This window comes from Dryobates pubescens, chromosome 11, assembly GCF_014839835.1.
Source record: "Dryobates pubescens isolate bDryPub1 chromosome 11, bDryPub1.pri, whole genome shotgun sequence".
Lineage (NCBI taxonomy): Eukaryota > Metazoa > Chordata > Aves > Piciformes > Picidae > Dryobates > Dryobates pubescens.
This window is the reverse complement of record NC_071622.1, coordinates 1,365,800-1,383,624: the sequence shown is the minus strand read 5'-3', so window position 1 is coordinate 1,383,624 and position 17,825 is coordinate 1,365,800. Positions and strand designations below refer to the sequence as shown.

The 17,825-nt window shown below is 62.7% G+C and overlaps 1 protein-coding gene across 2 annotated transcripts; it reads right to left on the bottom strand.

Moving 5' to 3' along the window:
• Positions 1-3,530: 3,530 nt before the first annotated feature.
• On the bottom strand, positions 3,531-14,810 carry UAP1 (UDP-N-acetylglucosamine pyrophosphorylase 1). 2 transcript variants are annotated; one of them, XM_054165571.1, is made up of 10 exons: positions 14,267-14,810; positions 13,980-14,184; positions 12,780-12,955; positions 12,044-12,216; positions 10,706-10,899; positions 10,013-10,156; positions 9,140-9,328; positions 7,548-7,619; positions 4,377-4,443; positions 3,531-3,679 (listed from the first exon to the last, which is right to left on the bottom strand). In XM_054165571.1, exons 1-10 carry the CDS (start codon positions 14,595-14,597, stop codon positions 3,587-3,589), a joined length of 1,644 nt encoding a protein of 547 aa, XP_054021546.1. In that variant the 5' UTR covers positions 14,598-14,810; the 3' UTR covers positions 3,531-3,586. The 2 variants fall into 2 exon arrangements, with proteins under 2 accessions (XP_054021546.1, XP_054021547.1); XM_054165572.1 differs by lacking the exon at positions 7,548-7,619 and having other exon boundaries at positions 3,533-3,679.
• Between the last annotated feature and the right edge of the window lie 3,015 nt (positions 14,811-17,825).

The window sequence follows — 17,825 nt, the reverse complement described above, 5'->3', positions numbered from 1 at the left end:
GGGCAGCACATTCCAGTCCCTGACCACTCTTGCCATCACAAAATTCTTCCTCCTGTCCAGTCTGAACCTCCCCAGTGGCAGCTTGAGGCCATTCCCTCTGTTCTGTCACTGATTCCCTGTGAGCAGAGACCAGCAGCAGCCTCTCCACAAGGTCCTTGCAGGGAGCTGTAGACAGCAATGAGGTCTCCCTCAGCCTCCTCTTTTCCACACTAACCATCCCCAGCTCCTTCAGTCTCTCCTCATCAGATTCATCCTCCAGGCCTTTCCTTGCCCTGCTCTGCCCTGGCTCCAGCACCTCCACACCTCTCTTGTGTTGGGCTGCCCAAACCTGGACACAACACTGGAGGTATGGTAGTGGTTTTAAGCTGATGCCCAGGAAGTTTTCCACAGACCTTGAGTAGAAAGTGACAGAATGCAAATAAATTACCACTGGCTGTAAAGGGAGAAGGGCTAATTAATCCCATGGGGCTGATAACTAACATCAAGTCAGTTGTATAACTCCTGCTCTTCCTCAGCTCTTCGCTCTGGCAGATACCAGCTGGTGGCTTCTGCTGGCTTGCTGACCTTGGCTGCATTCCTCTGGTGGCTGAGTCCCAGTGAGCTACTCTCTGCTTTTCTCTTTCTTTCCCCCTTGTAAAGAGGGGAGAGGGAGGGAAGCTCCCTGGGTAACCTCCCTGGTTTTGCCCAGGGGGGGCTCTTGTGTTGCTTATAAACTGTAAACCCATGGAAGCATTGCAGACCTCGTACAGCCTCACTGCATTCCACACCTCTGCAGAGCGTAGTCCTGCTTCTGAAGAGAGCTTCGTTTGCTTCCCCTCTGAGCTGGGCTGGCAGGTTGATTTGGGGGGGGTTGGGGCTGTAACTTCAACCCCCCCCCAACACAGCGTGGGCAAAGCACTCTGGCTCCCCAGGCTGCCTGCTGAGCTCCTGGCTTTGCATCATTTCCAGGCACTCACTTGGCACTGCAACACGGCAGGGAAGAAATCCTCCTCCTCAGCTCCCACTCATTTTTGTGCAATAGCAAACCCCATAATATTAAAAACAAATTTCCAGGCTGGGTTGTTTTGTTTTGTTTGGGTTTTTTGTTTGTTTAGGGGTTTTCTTTGGGGTTTTTTCCTGCCCTGTGTTTGATGCAAGCACCCAGGACTGCTGTGGGAGGGCAGCAGCACCCCCAGCAGCAGCCCAGGGGCTCCCCCACAAAGCATTCCCATGCTGCAGGGCTCCTCAGCCCCAGGGCTGCAGCCTTGCCTTCCAACCAAGCTCCTCCTGCCTGCTCTCCAGGCAAGTCACAGGCAGGGGAATGCCATCCACTGCCCACAGCAAGGCACTGGGGACTCTTCCTGCTGCCAAGGGGCTTAGCCCAAAGCCAGGTGGCAGCATGGTAACACAGCCAGGGCAGAGCACCACAGCTACCTCAGAGCTGGCAGGGAGGGCAGGCAGGAGCAGGTCAGTGCAGTGCCTGCTGCAGGGCTCTGCACCATGCCCCAGGGCTCTGCACCATGCCCCAGGCTTGCTGGCCCAGATCAGCTGGCAGGGGAAGCCCTCACCCCCACACAGGCTGCCCTGGGTGCATGCCAGCACAAATGCCAGCCAGCTCCAGTGGCCTCCTGCTACCTGCAGCTCAAAGACCTCGGTGGAGGCCAGCACCACAGCGCTGGAGCCCAGGACCTAGAGCAAAGGTGTTGGTGTGCAAACAGAGTCAAAAAGCCAAAGAAAACATCTCCCACTCCACTCCTCCCAGTGCCTGGTGAGCCAACCAGAGCAGAGATCCCCCCAGGCTCACCGTGCAGCCCCCCTGCTCCTGCTGCTGACCCTGGGAGTGTCTGCATGCCCTCGGAGGAGGGCCACGCTGTGCTCCAACTGCTGTCCGCCAGCTCCCCCAGAGCAGAGACATCCCTTCCCCACAGCAGCTGCTCCCAGAGCCCAGCAGAGCCAGCAGGCAGGGGGAGGTGGGGGGCACAGACCACCCACAGCACTCTGCACTGGCTCCTCACTTCTCTTCTGGCCCTCATCCCAGGCTCTCTCCCCTGGGACCCGGAGCCGCCAGCCAGCCTTGGCCACACGCAGCCCAGCTGGCCCACGGCAAGCCACCGTCAGCCACACTGCTGCCCAGGACCCCCCCCACGGCCCCAGCTTCCCAGGCACACTGCCTGAGGGGGCTGAGTGCTCAGGCTGAGCCCAGGGTGCCCCACAGCCCTGTGGCTGGGACTTTGTGCCTCCCCCCGAGGGCAGCAGTTTGGGCTCCATTCTCATCCCCTGCAAGGGAAAATTCCTCCCCAGGTGTCCAGGGGGCAGTGAGCAGCGGTGCCACTCTGCCCCAGGGGCTGCAGCAGGACCTGGGGCCAGCAGGGGAGCCCTGCTTCAGGGCAGGGGGCTCTGGCAGGACCCGAGGATCCCACCCTAGAAAAGCAGAGGTTATGTGATGCTGCTGGAGGAGACTATGATCAGGGGTTGGAGCAGCTCTGCTACAAGGCCAGGCTGAGGGAGCTGGGGGTGTTCAGCCTGGAGGAGAGAAGGCTCCAGGGAGACCTCATAGCAGCCTGCCAGGACCTGAAGGGGGCTCCAGGAAGGATGCAGAGAGACTGTTTGCAAAGGCCTGCAGGGACAGGACCAGGGGCAATGGCTTCAAACTAGAGAGGGGCAGATTGAGATTGGATGTTAAGAGCAAGTTCTTGACTCTGAGGGTGGTGGAACACTGGCACAGGCTGCCCAGGGAGGTGGCTGAAGTCCCTTCCCTGGAGATACTCAAGGTGAGGCTGGATGAGGCCCTGGCAGCCTGATTTGGTTGGGGATGTCCCTGCTGGCTGCAGGGAGGTCAGACTGGAGGAGCTTTGGAGGTCCCTTCCAGCCTGGACCATTCCATGCCAGGCTGGTTGCAGCCTGAACGCTCTGGCAGCGCTGCACAGCCACCAGTCCCAGCTGCTCCAAGCCTGCCACCAGGGGCAGAAATTCAAGAGGGAAGCACAGCCCTCCAGCTCCTCCAGAGAGGCTGCAAACCAGAACCGTGGCACCCCGTGTGCCATGGCCAGGCTCCAGGAGCAGGGCCTCTGCTCCGCCACCCTCCCTGAGCCACCACCAGATGACAGGCGAGGAGGGACTCAGGAGTTTAATGAGGTGCTTCCAGTTGTGCAGTGTACAAAGGATGACCAAAAAAGGGAGAAACAATGATAAAGGGCCATAGTTTAAAAAAAATAAAGTCATGTAGATCTGAGAAACAAAAATAAACCTCCAAGGCCCAGCCCAGCCCCGTACCGGAGAAAGGTCCTCTGCGTGCCCAGGGACTGCGCCTATGTACACATGGCCAGAAGTGAATGCCCACAGCCTGGAGTGCAAAGGGCAGTGCCATGAGCTGTGCTTCGTGGCAGGGGAACCCCTCAAAGTGTTTGGTTTCTGTTAAATTAAAATATAAATAGAAGCAGAGAGCCTGGCAGGAGCTGAGCCTGGCAGGGGCCGCGCCGGCAGCCTCCTCCCCGCGGCAGCAGGGGGAGCAGGAGCAGCCCCGGCCGGGACAGCTGAGAACCTTCATGTGTCCAAATCCCCAGCTCTCAGCTGGGGCTGGCAGCCCAGCGTGGGCTCTGCACCACCACTACAGCCCATTCTTCACCAGCTCGTGGATCCCGTCCTCGTCAATGATCAAGGGTGCACGAAACTCCCGGTCCTTCACGTACTGCTCCAGCCCCTAAGGGAGGCACAGGGGGCAGGGGCACAGGGGGGCAGGGGCACAGGGTCAACCAGGTTGGGAGAGACCTCCAAGATCACCAAGCCCAACCACTCACCCAACCCTAACTGATCAACCAGACCATGGCACTGAGTGCCTCACCCAGGCTGCTCTTAAACACCTCCAGGGATGCTGACCCCCACCCCCTCCCTGGGCAGCCCATCCCAAAGGGCAGTCTCTCTGTCTGGGAAGGACTTCTTGCTAAGATCAAGCCCAAACTTCCCCCTGCACAGCTTGAGACTGTGTCCTCTTGTTCTGGTGCTGCTTGCCTGGGAGAAGAGACCAACCCCCACCTGGCTCCAACCTCCCTTCAGGGAGTTGCAGAGAGCAAGAAGGTCTCCCCTGAGCCTCCTCTTCTGCAGGCTCAGCAACCCCAGCTCCCTCAGCCTCTCCTCCCAGGGCTGTGCTCCAGACCCCAGGCAGCTGGTCAGGAAGGTATCACACATCCTGTGCTGTCCACCTGCTGAGCTGCTCACAGGTGGCTCTGGTCCCTTCCTGTGCTAGTGGCTTGGGGGACACTGCCTTGCCAAGTTCCACAGTGAATTCGAGCCCCATCTCCCCAGCCAGGGCTCACACACCTGCCCCACCAGCCTCCCCCCACCAGCCTCCCCCCACCAGCCCTGACCATCTGCAAGGGCTCTGGAGAGCCACTACTCACTTCTCCTCCATAGGAGACGAGGGGAGAAATTTCACACTGGATGGGCAGGTCATTTGCATCCTTCAGGCTGCAGAGGAAGCAAGAAGGTCAGGAGGGTCAGCCCCGGTGCTGAGGCAGGGGCTGGTGCAGAGGTCAGAGGCTGCTGGAGTCCTGCAGCAGTGCTGCCTGGCCCAGCACAGGCTGCCAGCACACAGCTGCCCTGGGTTAGTCAAGCCTTGCGTGCCCTCCGTGGAGCAGCGAGCTCAGGTTTAGGTATCAGCAGCAGCTGAAAGGGAAGAGAGCTTTAGAAGTGGCTTTAAAGGAGGATCCTCCTGCCCCTCCCTGTGTGTAACTGTGGCAGCACCAACGACCTGAGACTGCTGGAAGGTGTCCAGGGAAGGGCCACGAGGAGGAGCAGAGGGCTGGAGCTGCTCTGCTGTGAGCACAGACTGAGGGAGTTGGGGCTGTGCAGGCTGGAGAGGAGAAGGCTCCCAGGAGACCTCATTGTGGCCTCCCAGGATCTGCAGGGGGCTGCAAGAAAACTGGGGAGGGCCTTCTGAGGGTGTCAGGGAGGGACAGGACTGGGGGGGATGGAGCAAAACTAGAAGTGGGGAGATTCAAATTGGCTGTGAGGAAGAAGTTGTTCCCCAGGAGGGTGGTGAGAGCCTGGCACAGGCTGCCCAGGGAGGTGGTGGCAGCCTCCTGCCTGGAGGTGTTTGCAGCCAGGCTGGAGGTGGCTGTGAGCAACCTGCTGTGGTGTGAGGTGTCCCTGGCCATGGCAGGGGGTTGGGACTGGCTGAGCCTTGAGGTCCCTTCCAGCCCTGCCAGTTCTGTGATTCTATGACCTGGCCTGGCCTGCAGCCCTGCTCTAGTCGATGCTGCATGCAAACCCTTCCTCCTCCTCGGGCTGATGAGAGATGCACTCACAGCACCTCCCTGTTTGTCTGGTCACAACAGGTCTGTTTTAAACTCTCTCCTTGTTAAGCACAGCCTGAGGACACAGGGTAAGCCTGTCTGCTGGCTCAGAAACACTCCCTGTGGCACTGCCTGTCCCTCCTGCCTCTTGGATCAGCTGTCTCAGCTCCCTGCTCTGTGTGCCTGAGCTGGTGAGGACAGCAGCAGGTCCCCACCAGCGCTGCCTGCTGCAGCCTGGCCCTCAGAAGAGCTGTGGCAGCACAGCTGGGCAAGGGTCTCCTGTCACCAGCCTTCCTAGGACCCCTTGGATGCTCCCTGGATCCAGCTGGCATGTAAGCCTGTCCCAGGAGGGGAGGGCTGCAGTCATGGGGAGCTAACAGCAGCCCCCCAGGGTGCCACTTCACACCTGTTTGCCACCACACAGATGGTCACTGCAGGACATCAGCTGTGCCAATGCTCCTTTCACCGGGGTCAAAGCTTGCCCCTGCTGCCACAGGCTTCCTGAGCCCCCTCCTGTCCCAGTAAAACTCCCCCCTCCTCCTAGCCTTGCCCTTGCCCTTGTGTTTGCCTCAGAATTGTTTGGAAGGGAGATCTGCCATTACCTGGTGAGGAAAGATCAGTGCAGGAGGAAGTGCATCCTTCACCTGAGATCAGAGCCAGTGCCATGGCCTGGCTGCAGGCCTGAAAGCACTTGGAGCCTTCAGGTAAAACCAGAGGCCCCAGGTGTACCCCAGAGAGAGTACCAGAGGACACAACTGCTCCTGGGGGGTTGTAAAGGTAACAAACTCCTTCCCTGCAGCCTTCCCAGCCCCATCTGGATGTGTTCTGTGTGCCCTGTGCTGGGTTCCATGCTCCTGCTCTGGCAGGGGGCTTGGACTGGATGATCTCCTGAGGTCCCCTCCAACCCCTGGCACCCTGTGACAAGCTGGCTCAGCCTGCAAGTCCTCGATGCTCACCGGCTGCAAGCCCCAGCCCCACCGTGCCCTGTGCCTGCAGAGGGACTCGCTGCTGTGGCAGGAGTTGCCTTAAACACTGCTGCCAGCTCTCCTGTTTGATTCTGCCGACTTTCAAGCCCTGAGGCAGGGTCTGTGCCCTGGTGTGGGGATCTGGATCTCCAGAGCTGAGGTCACAGGAAACACAGCTGGCCGCCCACGCCGAGCTCTGCACACGCTGACATCAAAGCCTGCCTGACGTTTGCTCCACGCTTCTAATCCCGCCCGAGCCCGCCGGGACGCCTGCTGGCCGACACCGGCAGCCGGCCCCGGGCCCGGCTGGGATGGGCTCAGGCTGTGCCCCGCGGCGGTGTGAGGGACAGGAGTGGCATGGCAGGCACAGCGCCCTGCCCGCCGCTGGCCGGGGGGGCTGCCTGCTGCCATCCCGTGCCAGCTGCCCAAGCCCCTTCCCAGTTATCCTGGGGGGCAGCAAGAGGAGTGTGGCCAGCAGGGCTGGGGAGGTTCTGCTCCCCCTCTGCTCTGCCCTGCTGAGCCCCACAGCTGCAATCCTCTGTCCAGTTCTGGGCTGCCCAGGTCGAGAGAGACAGAGACCTGCTGGGGAGAGTCCAGGGGAGAGCCAGGAGGATGCTTAGGGGCCTTGAGCAGCTCCCCTGGGAAGAGAGACTGAGAGCCCTGGGGCTGTTTAGTCTGGAGAAGAGAAGGCTGAGAGGGATCTGATCAATGCCTATCAATAGCTGAGGGCTGGGGGGCCAGGGGAGGGGGCCAAGCTCTCTTGGGTGGTGCACAGCAATAAGCCAAGGAGCAATGGAGACAAAGTGGAACAGAGAAGGGTTTAGCTCACCATGAGGAGAAACTTCTTTGGTGTGAGGGTGACAGAGCCCTGGAGCAGGCTGCCCAGGGGGGCTGTGGAGTCTCCTCTGGAGCCTTTCCAACCCCACCTGGCTGCATTCCTGTGCAGCCTGCCCTGGGTGATGCTGCTCGGGCAGGGGGTTGGACTGGGTGAGCTCTGGAGCTCCCTTCCAGCCTCTAATGCCCTCTGACACTGTGAGCCTGCTGGCTGGCACTGCACAGAGGAGCCCAGGAGGGAGCAGATGCTGCCCACCACCCTGAGAAGCAGTGACTGCAGGGGTAGGGGGTCCTGTAGCAAGACATGCCCCGTGCCCAGCATGCGCCCCGAGCCCCCCAGGCCCTGTTAGTCACTGCGGGTGCCCGCTCACCACCGTGCCCAGCGCCGTGCCCGCAGCCTGGCACACACTGCTTCACCTCCAGCCCGTTAGTCCCTAAGCACAGCCCCACCACCATGCACCCTGCAGGGTATAGTTACTTGTCATTGACATCTGGGGTGGCAGCTGACCTTCCCCAGCCTGGGGTGGCATCTGACCTTCCGCTTGAGTGGCTACGTGGGAATAAACAAGGGTTAGCGAGGGTGGGGGGAGCAGGGCTGAGGTGTGCTGCTGCCCCAGCTGGGGAGGGGGGAGCAGGGCTGCACAGGGCTGAGGTGTGCTGCTGCCCCAGCTGGGGAGGGGGGAGCAGGGCTGCACGGGGCTGAGGTGTGCTGCTGCCCCAGCTGGGGAGGGGGGAGCAGGGCTGAATGAGGCTGAGGTGTGCTGCTGCCCCAGCTGGGGAGGGGGGAGCAGGGCTGCACAGGGCTGAGGTGTGCTGCTGCCCCAGCTGGGGAGGGGGGAGCAGGGCTGCACGGGGCTGAGGTGTGCTGCTGCCCCAGCTGGGGAGGGGGGAGCAGGGCTGAATGAGGCTGAGGTGTGCTGCTGCCCCAGCTGGGGAGGGGGGAGCAGGGCTGAATGAGGCTGAGGTGTGCTGCTGCCCCAGCTGGGGAGGGGGGAGCAGGGCTGAGGTGTGCTGCTGCCCCAGCTGGGGAGGGGGGAGCAGGGCTGAGGTGTGCTGCTGCCCCAGCTGGGGTGGGGGGAGCAGGGCTGCACAGGGCTGAGGTGTGCTGCTGCCCCAGCTGGGGAGGGGGGAGCAGGGCTGAATGAGGCTGAGGTGTGCTGCTGCCCCAGCTGGGGAGGGGGGAGCAGGGCTGAATGAGGCTGAGGTGTGCTGCTGCCCCAGCTGGGGAGGGGGGAGCAGGGCTGCACGGGGCTGAGGTGTGCTGCTGCCCCAGCTGGGGAGGGGGGAGCAGGGCTGAATGAGGCTGAGGTGTGCTGCTGCCCCAGCTGGGGAGGGGGGAGCAGGGCTGCACGGGGCTGAGGTGTGCTGCTGCCCCAGCTGGGGAGGGGGGAGCAGGGCTGCACAGGGCTGAGGTGTGCTGCTGCCCCAGCTGGGGAGGGGGCAAGCAGGGCTGAACGAGGCTGAGGTGTGCTGTTCCCCCCCAGCTGGGGTAGGGGGGAGGTCTGTCACTTAAGGGCTGCTGTGACTTCAGCCCAGCAGCTGCAGAGTGTGCTTGAGGGAGCCACCCCCAACCCACACAGCTAACCTCGACTGGCAGGATTCAGTTCACAGGCACTGAGTCAAGGAGGAAAGCTCCTGCCAGTCAAGCAAGTGCCCCTCCTGCAGCCATCACCCTGCCTGCAGCCATCACCCTGCCTGCAGCTGTCTCTGCCCCACAGACCAGCTGGCAGAAGGGAGGCAGGGCTAGTCCCTTCAGCGAGGCTGGTTTGGGCTGCACTGAAAGGACGGAGCGCCGGGGAGCGCCCGGGAGCGCCCAGCGCCTCACACCGATCGCGGCCGGGCCGGGGACCGCCCGGGAGCGCCCGGGAGCGCCCAGCGCCTCACGCCCACCGCCGCCGGGCCGGGGACCGCCCGGGAGCGCCCGGCGCCTCACGCCCACCGCCGCCGGGCCGGGGACCGCCCGGGAGCGCCCAGCGCCTCACACCGATCGCGGCCGGGGACCGCCCGGGAGCGCCCGGCGCCTCACGCCCACCGCCGCCGGGCCGGGGAGCGGCAGCAGCAGCAACTCACCGCGGGATGGCAGGGAGGCGTGTGCCGTTCTCGTCCACGAAGTGCCCTCCCGCGTTGAGAACCCAGCAGTGGTGCAGGGACATGAGCGCCTGCCGGGCCGTGGTGGGGTTGTCCTTGCCGTTCTGGCTGTCGGCGTTCTTCAGGGGAGAGAACTCGTCCTCACGCAGCACCTCGTACACCACGAACTGCCTGGGGAGGAGCAGAGGGCAGCAGGGTCACCTCTGGGACACGTGGCTGTGGCCCTGGGCTTTCTCCTCTGCCTGCATGGCTGAGTTCGGACCAGGGAGCCCCCAGCCCACACCCACAGGCTGCCCTCACGGCCGCTGAAGGAGAGAGAAGAGGGCCTGGCTTCTGCTGCTCCTCTGGCCCAGCTAGAGGCATGCAGCACCTGTCCCTCCTGCTGCTCACATCCCTGCATCCCTGAATTGATTGTCAGAGTTGGAAGGGACCTCAAGGCTCAGCCAGCTCCAACCCCCTGCCATGGCCAGGGACACCTCACACCACAGCAGGTTGCTCACAGCCACCTCCAGCCTGGCTGCAGGGATGAGGCTTCCACCACCTCCCTGGGCAGCCTGTGCCAGGCTCTCACCACCCTCCTGGGCAACAACTTCTTCCTCACATCCAATCTCAATCTCCCCATTTCTAGTTCTGCTCCATCCCCCCAGTCCTATCCCTCCCTGACACCCTCAAAAGTCCCTCCCCAGCTCTCTTGTAGGACCCCTTAAGACAGGATGCAACTGTCCCCTGCTGATGAACAGCACAGGAGCTGGCCTCGTGCCCCGAGCCCAGGCACTGCCAGTGGGCACAGCCCTGGCACCCACCCAAGGGAGAGCCAGCAGCCTGAACCCCCCAGAGAGAAAAGGAAGAGCATACTTGGAAAACTGGAAGATGTCAAAGACAAATTTTTCCATTTTGATCCCATTGGGCTTCTCAGGCTGGATCAGCTGCCCCGTGCTGATGTCCACGTGGGGGATCTTCTTCTCAGCTACGTGGTGCTGCAGCTGGGGTTCATAAGTGCTGCAACAGGCCAAGAAAGAGCTCTCACTCCCCCAGCAAAGGCACATCTCCAAGCCCCTGGCTCAGACGCTTCTGTGGCAGGACAGCTGCTCTGTCCTGACCCCCAGCCCCCCAGAGGCACAGGCTTGCTCAGCCCCCCAGCAGAGGACAGCCAGGAGGAGATGGCCTCTCACACCTCTGCTCCAGCACCAGCAGCCAGCCACAGCCGAGGGAAGTTGCACCTCAAGGAGAGGGAACCATGCAGGGAGGAGAGAATTAGGCCATGCAAGCTGGGGCCAGGGAGCAGACCTCCCAGGCATCACCCCAGCAAACAGCTAGAGCTCAGCCAGTGGGAAAGCAAGGCACAGGTGGGTGGGCAGCTGGTGTGCTTAGCACCGGCACTCCTGCCCCCCAGCAGCAGCCCCCAGCACTCCTGCCCCCCAGCAGCAGCCCCCAGCACTCCTGCCCCCCAGCAGCAGCAGCCCCCAGCACTCCTGCCCCCCAGCAGCAGCAGCCCCCAGCACTCCTGCCCCCCAGCAGCAGCAGCCCCCCAGCACTCCTGCCCCTTACTTGACCACATCCTTCAGGAAGGCAGTGGTGAAGTAGTGGTTGGCAATGTTGCCGGCGTTGAAGAGCAGGCGGCCGTCGGGGCCCCGTCTCTGGGCAGTGCCCAGGGAGATCTCGCTGTACTCCACCACCTGGTACACACCGTCCACTCGGCACACCACACCCACTGGCTCTGTGGGGTTGGTCTTCTCCACCACCTGCCCAACAGAAGCACTGTCAGGCAACGACCTGTAGCCCCCCTTCCCCCTCCTGCCAACCCCCCATGAACGAGCTTTCCTGTGCAGGGATAGGGATGCTGGAAGCCACTCCTAGGAGGCACTGCTTGTGATGGTGACCTGAGGAGGCTGGGAGGGCAGGGCTGAGTGATAGGGTATCAAGGCACACCCAGAGGGCGTGGGCAGCAGCTGGCACCAAGCCTGTGTGTGGCTGGCAGAGGGCACAGATATATTTAGCACCCAGCCTGCCCATGAACAGGCAGCTCGCTGGACACAAGCAGCAGGCTGCTGACTCAGCAGAGCCATCCCCCTGCATCTGACCTCCCTCCTCTTCCTCACACCCCACACACCTCCCTCTGGGCACGGGCTTCCCCTCTACCCATCACAGCCACCACAGCAGGGCAGCATGATACAGAGCTTTTTCCTTTCCACGTTCTGGGGCTCATTTCCTCCTTTTCTCTCGCCCAGGCCAGAGGAGGAACTGCTTTCCCTTTCCCAGCTCAGTCTCTGAAAGCTTCAAGGTCAGAAGCCCTCTCACCTGCTTGCCAGAGCCCAGTGCAAACACAGTGGCACAGCCCCTTTGGCTGTTGGCTCAGCCTTTAAGCAAAGCTTCAGGTGTGCAACATCCTACTGGAGGCACAGGGCTGGGCTCAGCGTCAGCACCCAGCTGCACCCACTGCATCCTGGTCTCGTGCCCAAGACGTCATGGCTGGGCACAGCTGGCAGCCAGTGGCAGGGATCCTGGCTGCCCATGCTCCTCAAAGCCATCTAAACAACAGCTGATCAGCACACAGGTGGGGACAGAGCAGCTCCCCCACAGCTCTTGGCCCCAGGGACTAGGGAACTGGTGAGCCCTGAGACTTTCAGGTGCACACACCCATGAAAGGCAGGAGGTGAGCAGTGCCAGGCAGGGATGTCCCACATCCCCCAGAATGCCAGAGCTGAGGGGAAGGTGGAATTCTGGCAGCACATGCTACCCCATCAGTAACCCCCTGGTGCTTAGCTACCCCTCCTGGCTGTGAAAAGCCAGCAAACGAAGGCGAGGAGCCAGGGAAGCCAGGCAAGGACCAGGCCAGACCTCACCCTGCTGCAGGGCAGCAGTGCCTGCCAGCCCCTGCAAACATACCTTGGCCCCACAGTCTGCTCCCTTCTCCAGGCAGAACCCGATGAACCTGGGGTCAGCCACCTTCACCAAGATGTTGTCCACACAGTAGACATGGACACTCTGCACCCCCCTCTGCTCCATGTCCTCCACGATGCCATGCGTGCCCAGGGCCCGGTACAGGCCCCCATTGCCATCTGCAAAGGAACAAACCACTGGGGTTGCACCAAGCTCTTTGTTTCTAGGGTGTCAGGGAGGGATAGGACTGGGGGGGATGGAGCAAAACTAGAAGTGGGGAGATGGAGATTGGATGTGAGGAAGAAGTTGTTCCCCAGGAGGGTGGTGAGAGCCTGGCACAGGTTGCCCAGGGAGGTGGTAGAAGCCTCCTGCCTGGAGGTGTTTGCAGCCAGGCTGGAGGTGGCTGTGAGCAACCTGCTGTGGTGTGAGGTGTCCCTGGCCATGGCAGGGGCTTGGAGCTGGCTGAGCCTTGAGGTCCCTTCCAACCCTAACAATTCTATGACTCCATGAACATTTGGTACTCCTTTCAGCAGCCAAGGCTGACCCTCCCTCCACACAGAGCTCCTGCAGAGGGTCACTGGACCAGCCATACCCCACCCTCACCCTCCCTGCCAAGACAGACACCTCCCAGCCTGCGTCATTCGTGGGCCACGTCACGCCGCAAGCCCTCCACAGGCTGCAGCTCCAAAAGCTTGTCCTCAGCACCACGTCTCAGCCCTCCTGCCAGCTCCCAGCCACCCACCTGGTGCCATGGCGATTTTGCCCTTCTCCTCCAGCAGGATTTTCCCATCAAAGCCCAGGGCAGGCAGCATGCCCTGCTGGAAGAAGATGACGTTCTCCTTCTTCAAGCCGAAATAGCGGTGCTTCAGGAAGAACTCCTTGGTGGACTCCATGGTGCGGCCGCTCGTCATGATGTACCTGGCCCAGCACAGAGGAGACCCAGCAAGCAGGGATCAGCAGCGGGGTCTCACCCCCCTCTAGCACCCAGGACAGGCTTCTTCCCCCCAGCAAGCTCTTGGAAGGGTCTGCCCCGCTGCAGCCCCATCGTTTTGGCAAGCCCCTGGAACAGCTTCGCCCCTGCTTGCGACACACATCTCCAGAACCCTGCCACACCCTGTGGAGTCACCAAGCTGCAGCAGCCAGCTCCCCTCTGTGTCTTCAGCCTCCTGCTGCTCACAGCACTGCCAGCAGCCCCTCACCTCCCAGCCCCTGCCTCACATGGCTGCTGGCTTGCCAGCAGGCTGGCCGCAAGGGCTGTGGGGTTGAGCCTGACAGCGTAGGACCTGACAGCACAAGCCTCTGGGCAGGACAAGCCAGTAACTCCAGCAGCAACAACAGTGCTGTCTAAAAGGTCTGTGGCCACCCTCATGGGGGAGAACTTCTTCCTTACATCCAACCCAAATCTGCCCACTTCTAGCTTTGCTCCATCCCCCCCCAGTCCCATCACTCCCTGACACCCTCTAAAGTCTCTCCCCAGCTTTCTTATAGTTTCCTTCAGATCCTGGGAGGCCACAATTAAGTCTCCTCAGAGCCTTCTCCTCTCCAGACTGAACAACCCCAACTCCCTCAGTCTGTCCTTAGAGCAGAGCAGCTCCAGCCCTCTGCTCCTCCTCCAGCAGCCTTTGGGCTGTCAAGGGGGTCTGCACCAAGCCACAGGTTGTTGGCCTGCTGACACCAATGGAGCCCATACCAACATGCAAGCCCTTGACCAAACAATGAGGCTTTAGCCCAGGTAACACCAACAGCACAACGCCAACCCCTGACCCTTTAACCTACCAACACCAACTGTGTCGATACCAGCTGGGTCCTGCCAATGCCACTCTACAGGACCTTAAGCCTCCAACACCAATGGTGCCCTGCCAACGCCACCCCACGTGCCTGGCTCCACCAAGGCCACCGCTGGGGGTCACCGACCCTCCAAAGCCCGGGGCAGGGCACTCACCAAGGGATGTGGCAGGGGGTCCCGTGCTGCTCCTCCGCTAGCTGCTGCAGCCGCCGCAGGCGCTGGGCCTGGAGGTGGAAGAGGGTCTTGCGGGAGGGCAGCCCCACGTCGCACATGCCCTTGGGGTAGGGGACGCCGAGGCGGGTGCCCTGCCCGCCCGCCAGCAGCAGCACGGCCACGCGGCTCCCCGCGATCTCCGCCAGCCCTGCGCCCGGGAGATCACACACGCGTGGGGCCCGCCGCGCCGACGCCGCGCCGCGCCGGGCCCCGCCGTCCCCTGCACCTACCGCGGCTCTCCCAGCGCGGCAGCAGCTCGCGGTCGCGGGAGGCGCTGCCCAGCACGTCCCGCGGCACCGGCTCCATCCGCGCGTCCAGCCCCGCCGCTACGGCCGCCCCGCCGCCGTCCCCACGGGCGCGGAGAAAGAAGCGGTTGATCTCAGCCACGTCCATGTCGCGCAGCTCCGCCGCCAGCGCCCGCCGGGCCTCGCTGCCCAGCTCGGGCCAGAAACGCAGCACGTGGCTCTGCCCGCCCGCCGCCAACCGCTGCCGCAGCGCCGCCGTCACGGCCGCGTCCCCGCCGGCTTCGCCCTCCACATCCACCGGCACCGTCGCCTCCATCACGCCCACCGCTGCCCGGCCGCCGCGCCCCCGCCGGCCTTTTATACCCCCCCGCCGCCGCGGCGTGGCCAATAGGCAGGCGGCGACGGCACGTCCCGCGTCCTCACTGGCTGCGAGACGCGGCGGCACCGCCCCGCGCCACGTCGTGCTCACCGTCCGTCCAATGGGCGCCAGGAGCGAGGGGGCGCGTGGCAGCCCACCCCCACCCGGGTCCCGTGGTTCCGCCAATCGGAGCGGCGGCGGCGGGGCGCGCGCCGGCCACTGCCATGGCAACGACCGCCACGTCAGCGCGCGGCCCCCGCACGCTCCCGGCAAGGGGCGGCCCCCGCTGCCCCCCGGCCCCGCTGCCCCCCGCTGCCCTTCCCCGCGTCCCGTCCGCGCCCCGGAGCCCCCGGGCAGCGCCGTGGGACTGCAGGAGGGGAGGAGGCACGGAGGGGAACAAAACCCCAAACGCCCCGAAAAGGGCAGCCGAGACCGCTGCAAGGGAGCGCCGCCCCCTGGCCGGCCGTGCCCCGGGAGCCTTGCGCGGCCAACCGCACCGCAGCGGAGCCTCCGTCCCGTTACGGGGGGGGGCGCGGGCTGCGGCCAAAAACGCGCTCAGCCCGCGGCCAGCTCAGCCCGCGCACCCCCGCCCGGCTCCGGAGCCGCGGGAGCTGCAGGCAGTTGTGCAACTCGCGGCATTTCCCGGAGCAGAGCTCCGCGTCACCCGCGGGCGCTTTCCCCTCCCGATGAGATCACTTCGGAAACCGTTACGCCGGAGCGAGCACGGAACGCGCCCGCGTACGGCGTGAGTAAGCGGTGCTGCCGCGGGAGGCACAGCCCCAGGCGACAAGAGCTCCGGCCAGGCAAAGCTCACGCTGCTGCTGCCCCCGCGATATTCAGCCACGCTGGGGCACCCAGCCCCTAGAGCCGCGGGAGCCACGCACAGGAACACAGAATCACAGAGGTGTCAGGGCTGGAAGGGACCTCAAGGCTCAGCCAGCTCCAACCCCCTGCCATGGCCAGGGACACCTCACACCACAGCAGGTTTCTCACAGCCATCTCCAGCCTGGCTGCAAACACCTCCAGGCAGGAGGCTGCACCACCTCCCTGGGCAGCCTGTGCCAGGCTCTCACCACCCCCATGGGGAACAACTTCTTCCTCACAGCCAATCTCAATCTCCCCATTTCTAGTTTTGCTCCACACCCCCCCCCCCCCCAGTCCTATCCCTCCCTGACACCCTCAAAAGTCCCTCCCCAGCTTTTTTGCAGCCCTCTTCAGACACTGGAAGGCCACAATGAGGTCTCCTGGGAGCCTTCTCCTCTCCAGCCTGCACAGCCCCAACTCCCTCAGTCTGTGCTCACAGCAGAGCAGCTCCAGCCCTCTGCTCCTCCTCGTGGCCCTTCTCTGGACACCTTCCAGCACCTCCAGATCCTTCCTGGCACAGAGGCTCCAGAGCTGGCCCCAGAGCTCCAGCTGTGGTCTCAGCAGAGTGGAGCAGAGGGGCAGAATCCCCTCCCTGGCCCTGCTGCCCACACTTCTCTTGCTGCAGCCCAGGCTCTGCTTGGCTCTCTGGGCTGCAAGTGCTGACTGCTGGCTCCTGCTGAGCTTCTCCTCCCCCAGCACCCCCAAGCCCTTTTCTTGAGGGCTGCTCTCAAGCCAGTCCCAGCCTCTATTGGTGCCTGGGATTGCCCCAAACCAGCTTCAGGACCTTGCACTTGGCCTTGTTGAACCTCATGAGGTTGTCCTGGGCCCAGCTCTGCAGCTTGTCCAGGTCCCTCTGGCTGGATCCCTTCCCTCCAGCTGTCAGCAGCACCACACAGCTTGGTGTTGCCAGTGAACTTGCCGAGGGTGCCTCAGTGCCACTCTCCATGTTGGCAAGATGACAAGATCACAGCCCTGTCCCCAAACCCCAGAGGGTGCCCCAGAGCCTGCGCAGCCAGGTGGCCTTTCAGCAGCAGCCCCCCAAGACAAAGGTGCTGGGCAAGCCACTCTGTACTGAAGCATCATTTATTCATCACCTGGATCAAGCACACATCTGCTCAGCAACGGTGCGCGAGGCGGCACGAGGGTCCACAGCTAACCCGAAGGGAGGCACGTGGTTACAGGATCTGGCACAGCAGGAGAAGCTTTGGAAGGCTCTGGAAAGACAGCCTGGGTGCAACAACAAGTGCTCAGGCTCTGCTGTTGGTAGGAGGCTGCAAGCCAGGGACAGGAAACACCAGGAACACAGCCAAGATCAGAGCTGACTTGTGCTTCGGCAATGGTTGGAGAAAAGAGTTCCCCTCCTTGCCTCTAAGAGGTGGAAGTGCAAACAACCTGCCCCCTCCCTGCTCCCTGGATGTCAGGGAGAAGTCTTCCCAGCAAGAGAGATTGGCCATTGGGATGTGCTGCCCAGGGAGGTGGTGGAGTCCCCATCCCTGGAGGTGTTTAGGAGGAGACTGGATGAGGCACTCGGTGCCATGGTTGAGTTGATCAGATGGTGCTGGGTGAGAGGTTGGACTGGATGATCTTGGAGGTGTTTCCCAACCTGGTTACTTGTGTGGTTGTGTGTGACTGTGACAGCAGGGGCAGAGGAAGGACAGCCATTCTTCACCTGGCAGTGGCACTGCCTTCTCTGCTCAGCTCTGAAACCCAAACACCACTGAGCAACAGCTGAGCACCGCTGTGCTTCACTCACACACAGCGCTCCCAGGGGACACAGCCCCTTGGACTGCCTCCTCCTGGGGAGGAGGGCTCAGTGCCCTTCCCCCCACCCAGCAGATCTTCCCCTCAAATGCAGCCTGCTGCTTTCCACCTCCAGCTGTCTCCTGGCTGGGACTGCACAGCTTGGTGCTACACCAAGGGCTGGGGGGGTGGGGGGAGCTGTGTCAGCAGCACAGACCAAGAGACTCTGCGAGCATCTCAGCACTTCTGCAGCTCAAGCAGGCAGCAATTCAGGGGTGAGGAAAGCCAGGCCCATCCAGGCACACACCACAACAGATGCCTTGGGCTCAGTCACCACACACATTGAGATACAATCCAGAGCTAAGGAACTCAGAGGTTTTAGCAGGGCTGAAACTTAGGCCAAGCCACCAACAGATCACTGAGAAGCTTAAGAGTGAGCTTCAGCTTGATAGAAAAAGGCTCTGAAGGCAGAGGGTGAGGGATAATGACAAAATGCTTCTGCTCTGAGGTGCTTCTAAACCTCCCTGCATCCCACAGCCTGGAGAGGGAAGCCAGGGGCTGGATCCAGTGACAGGACAGAGC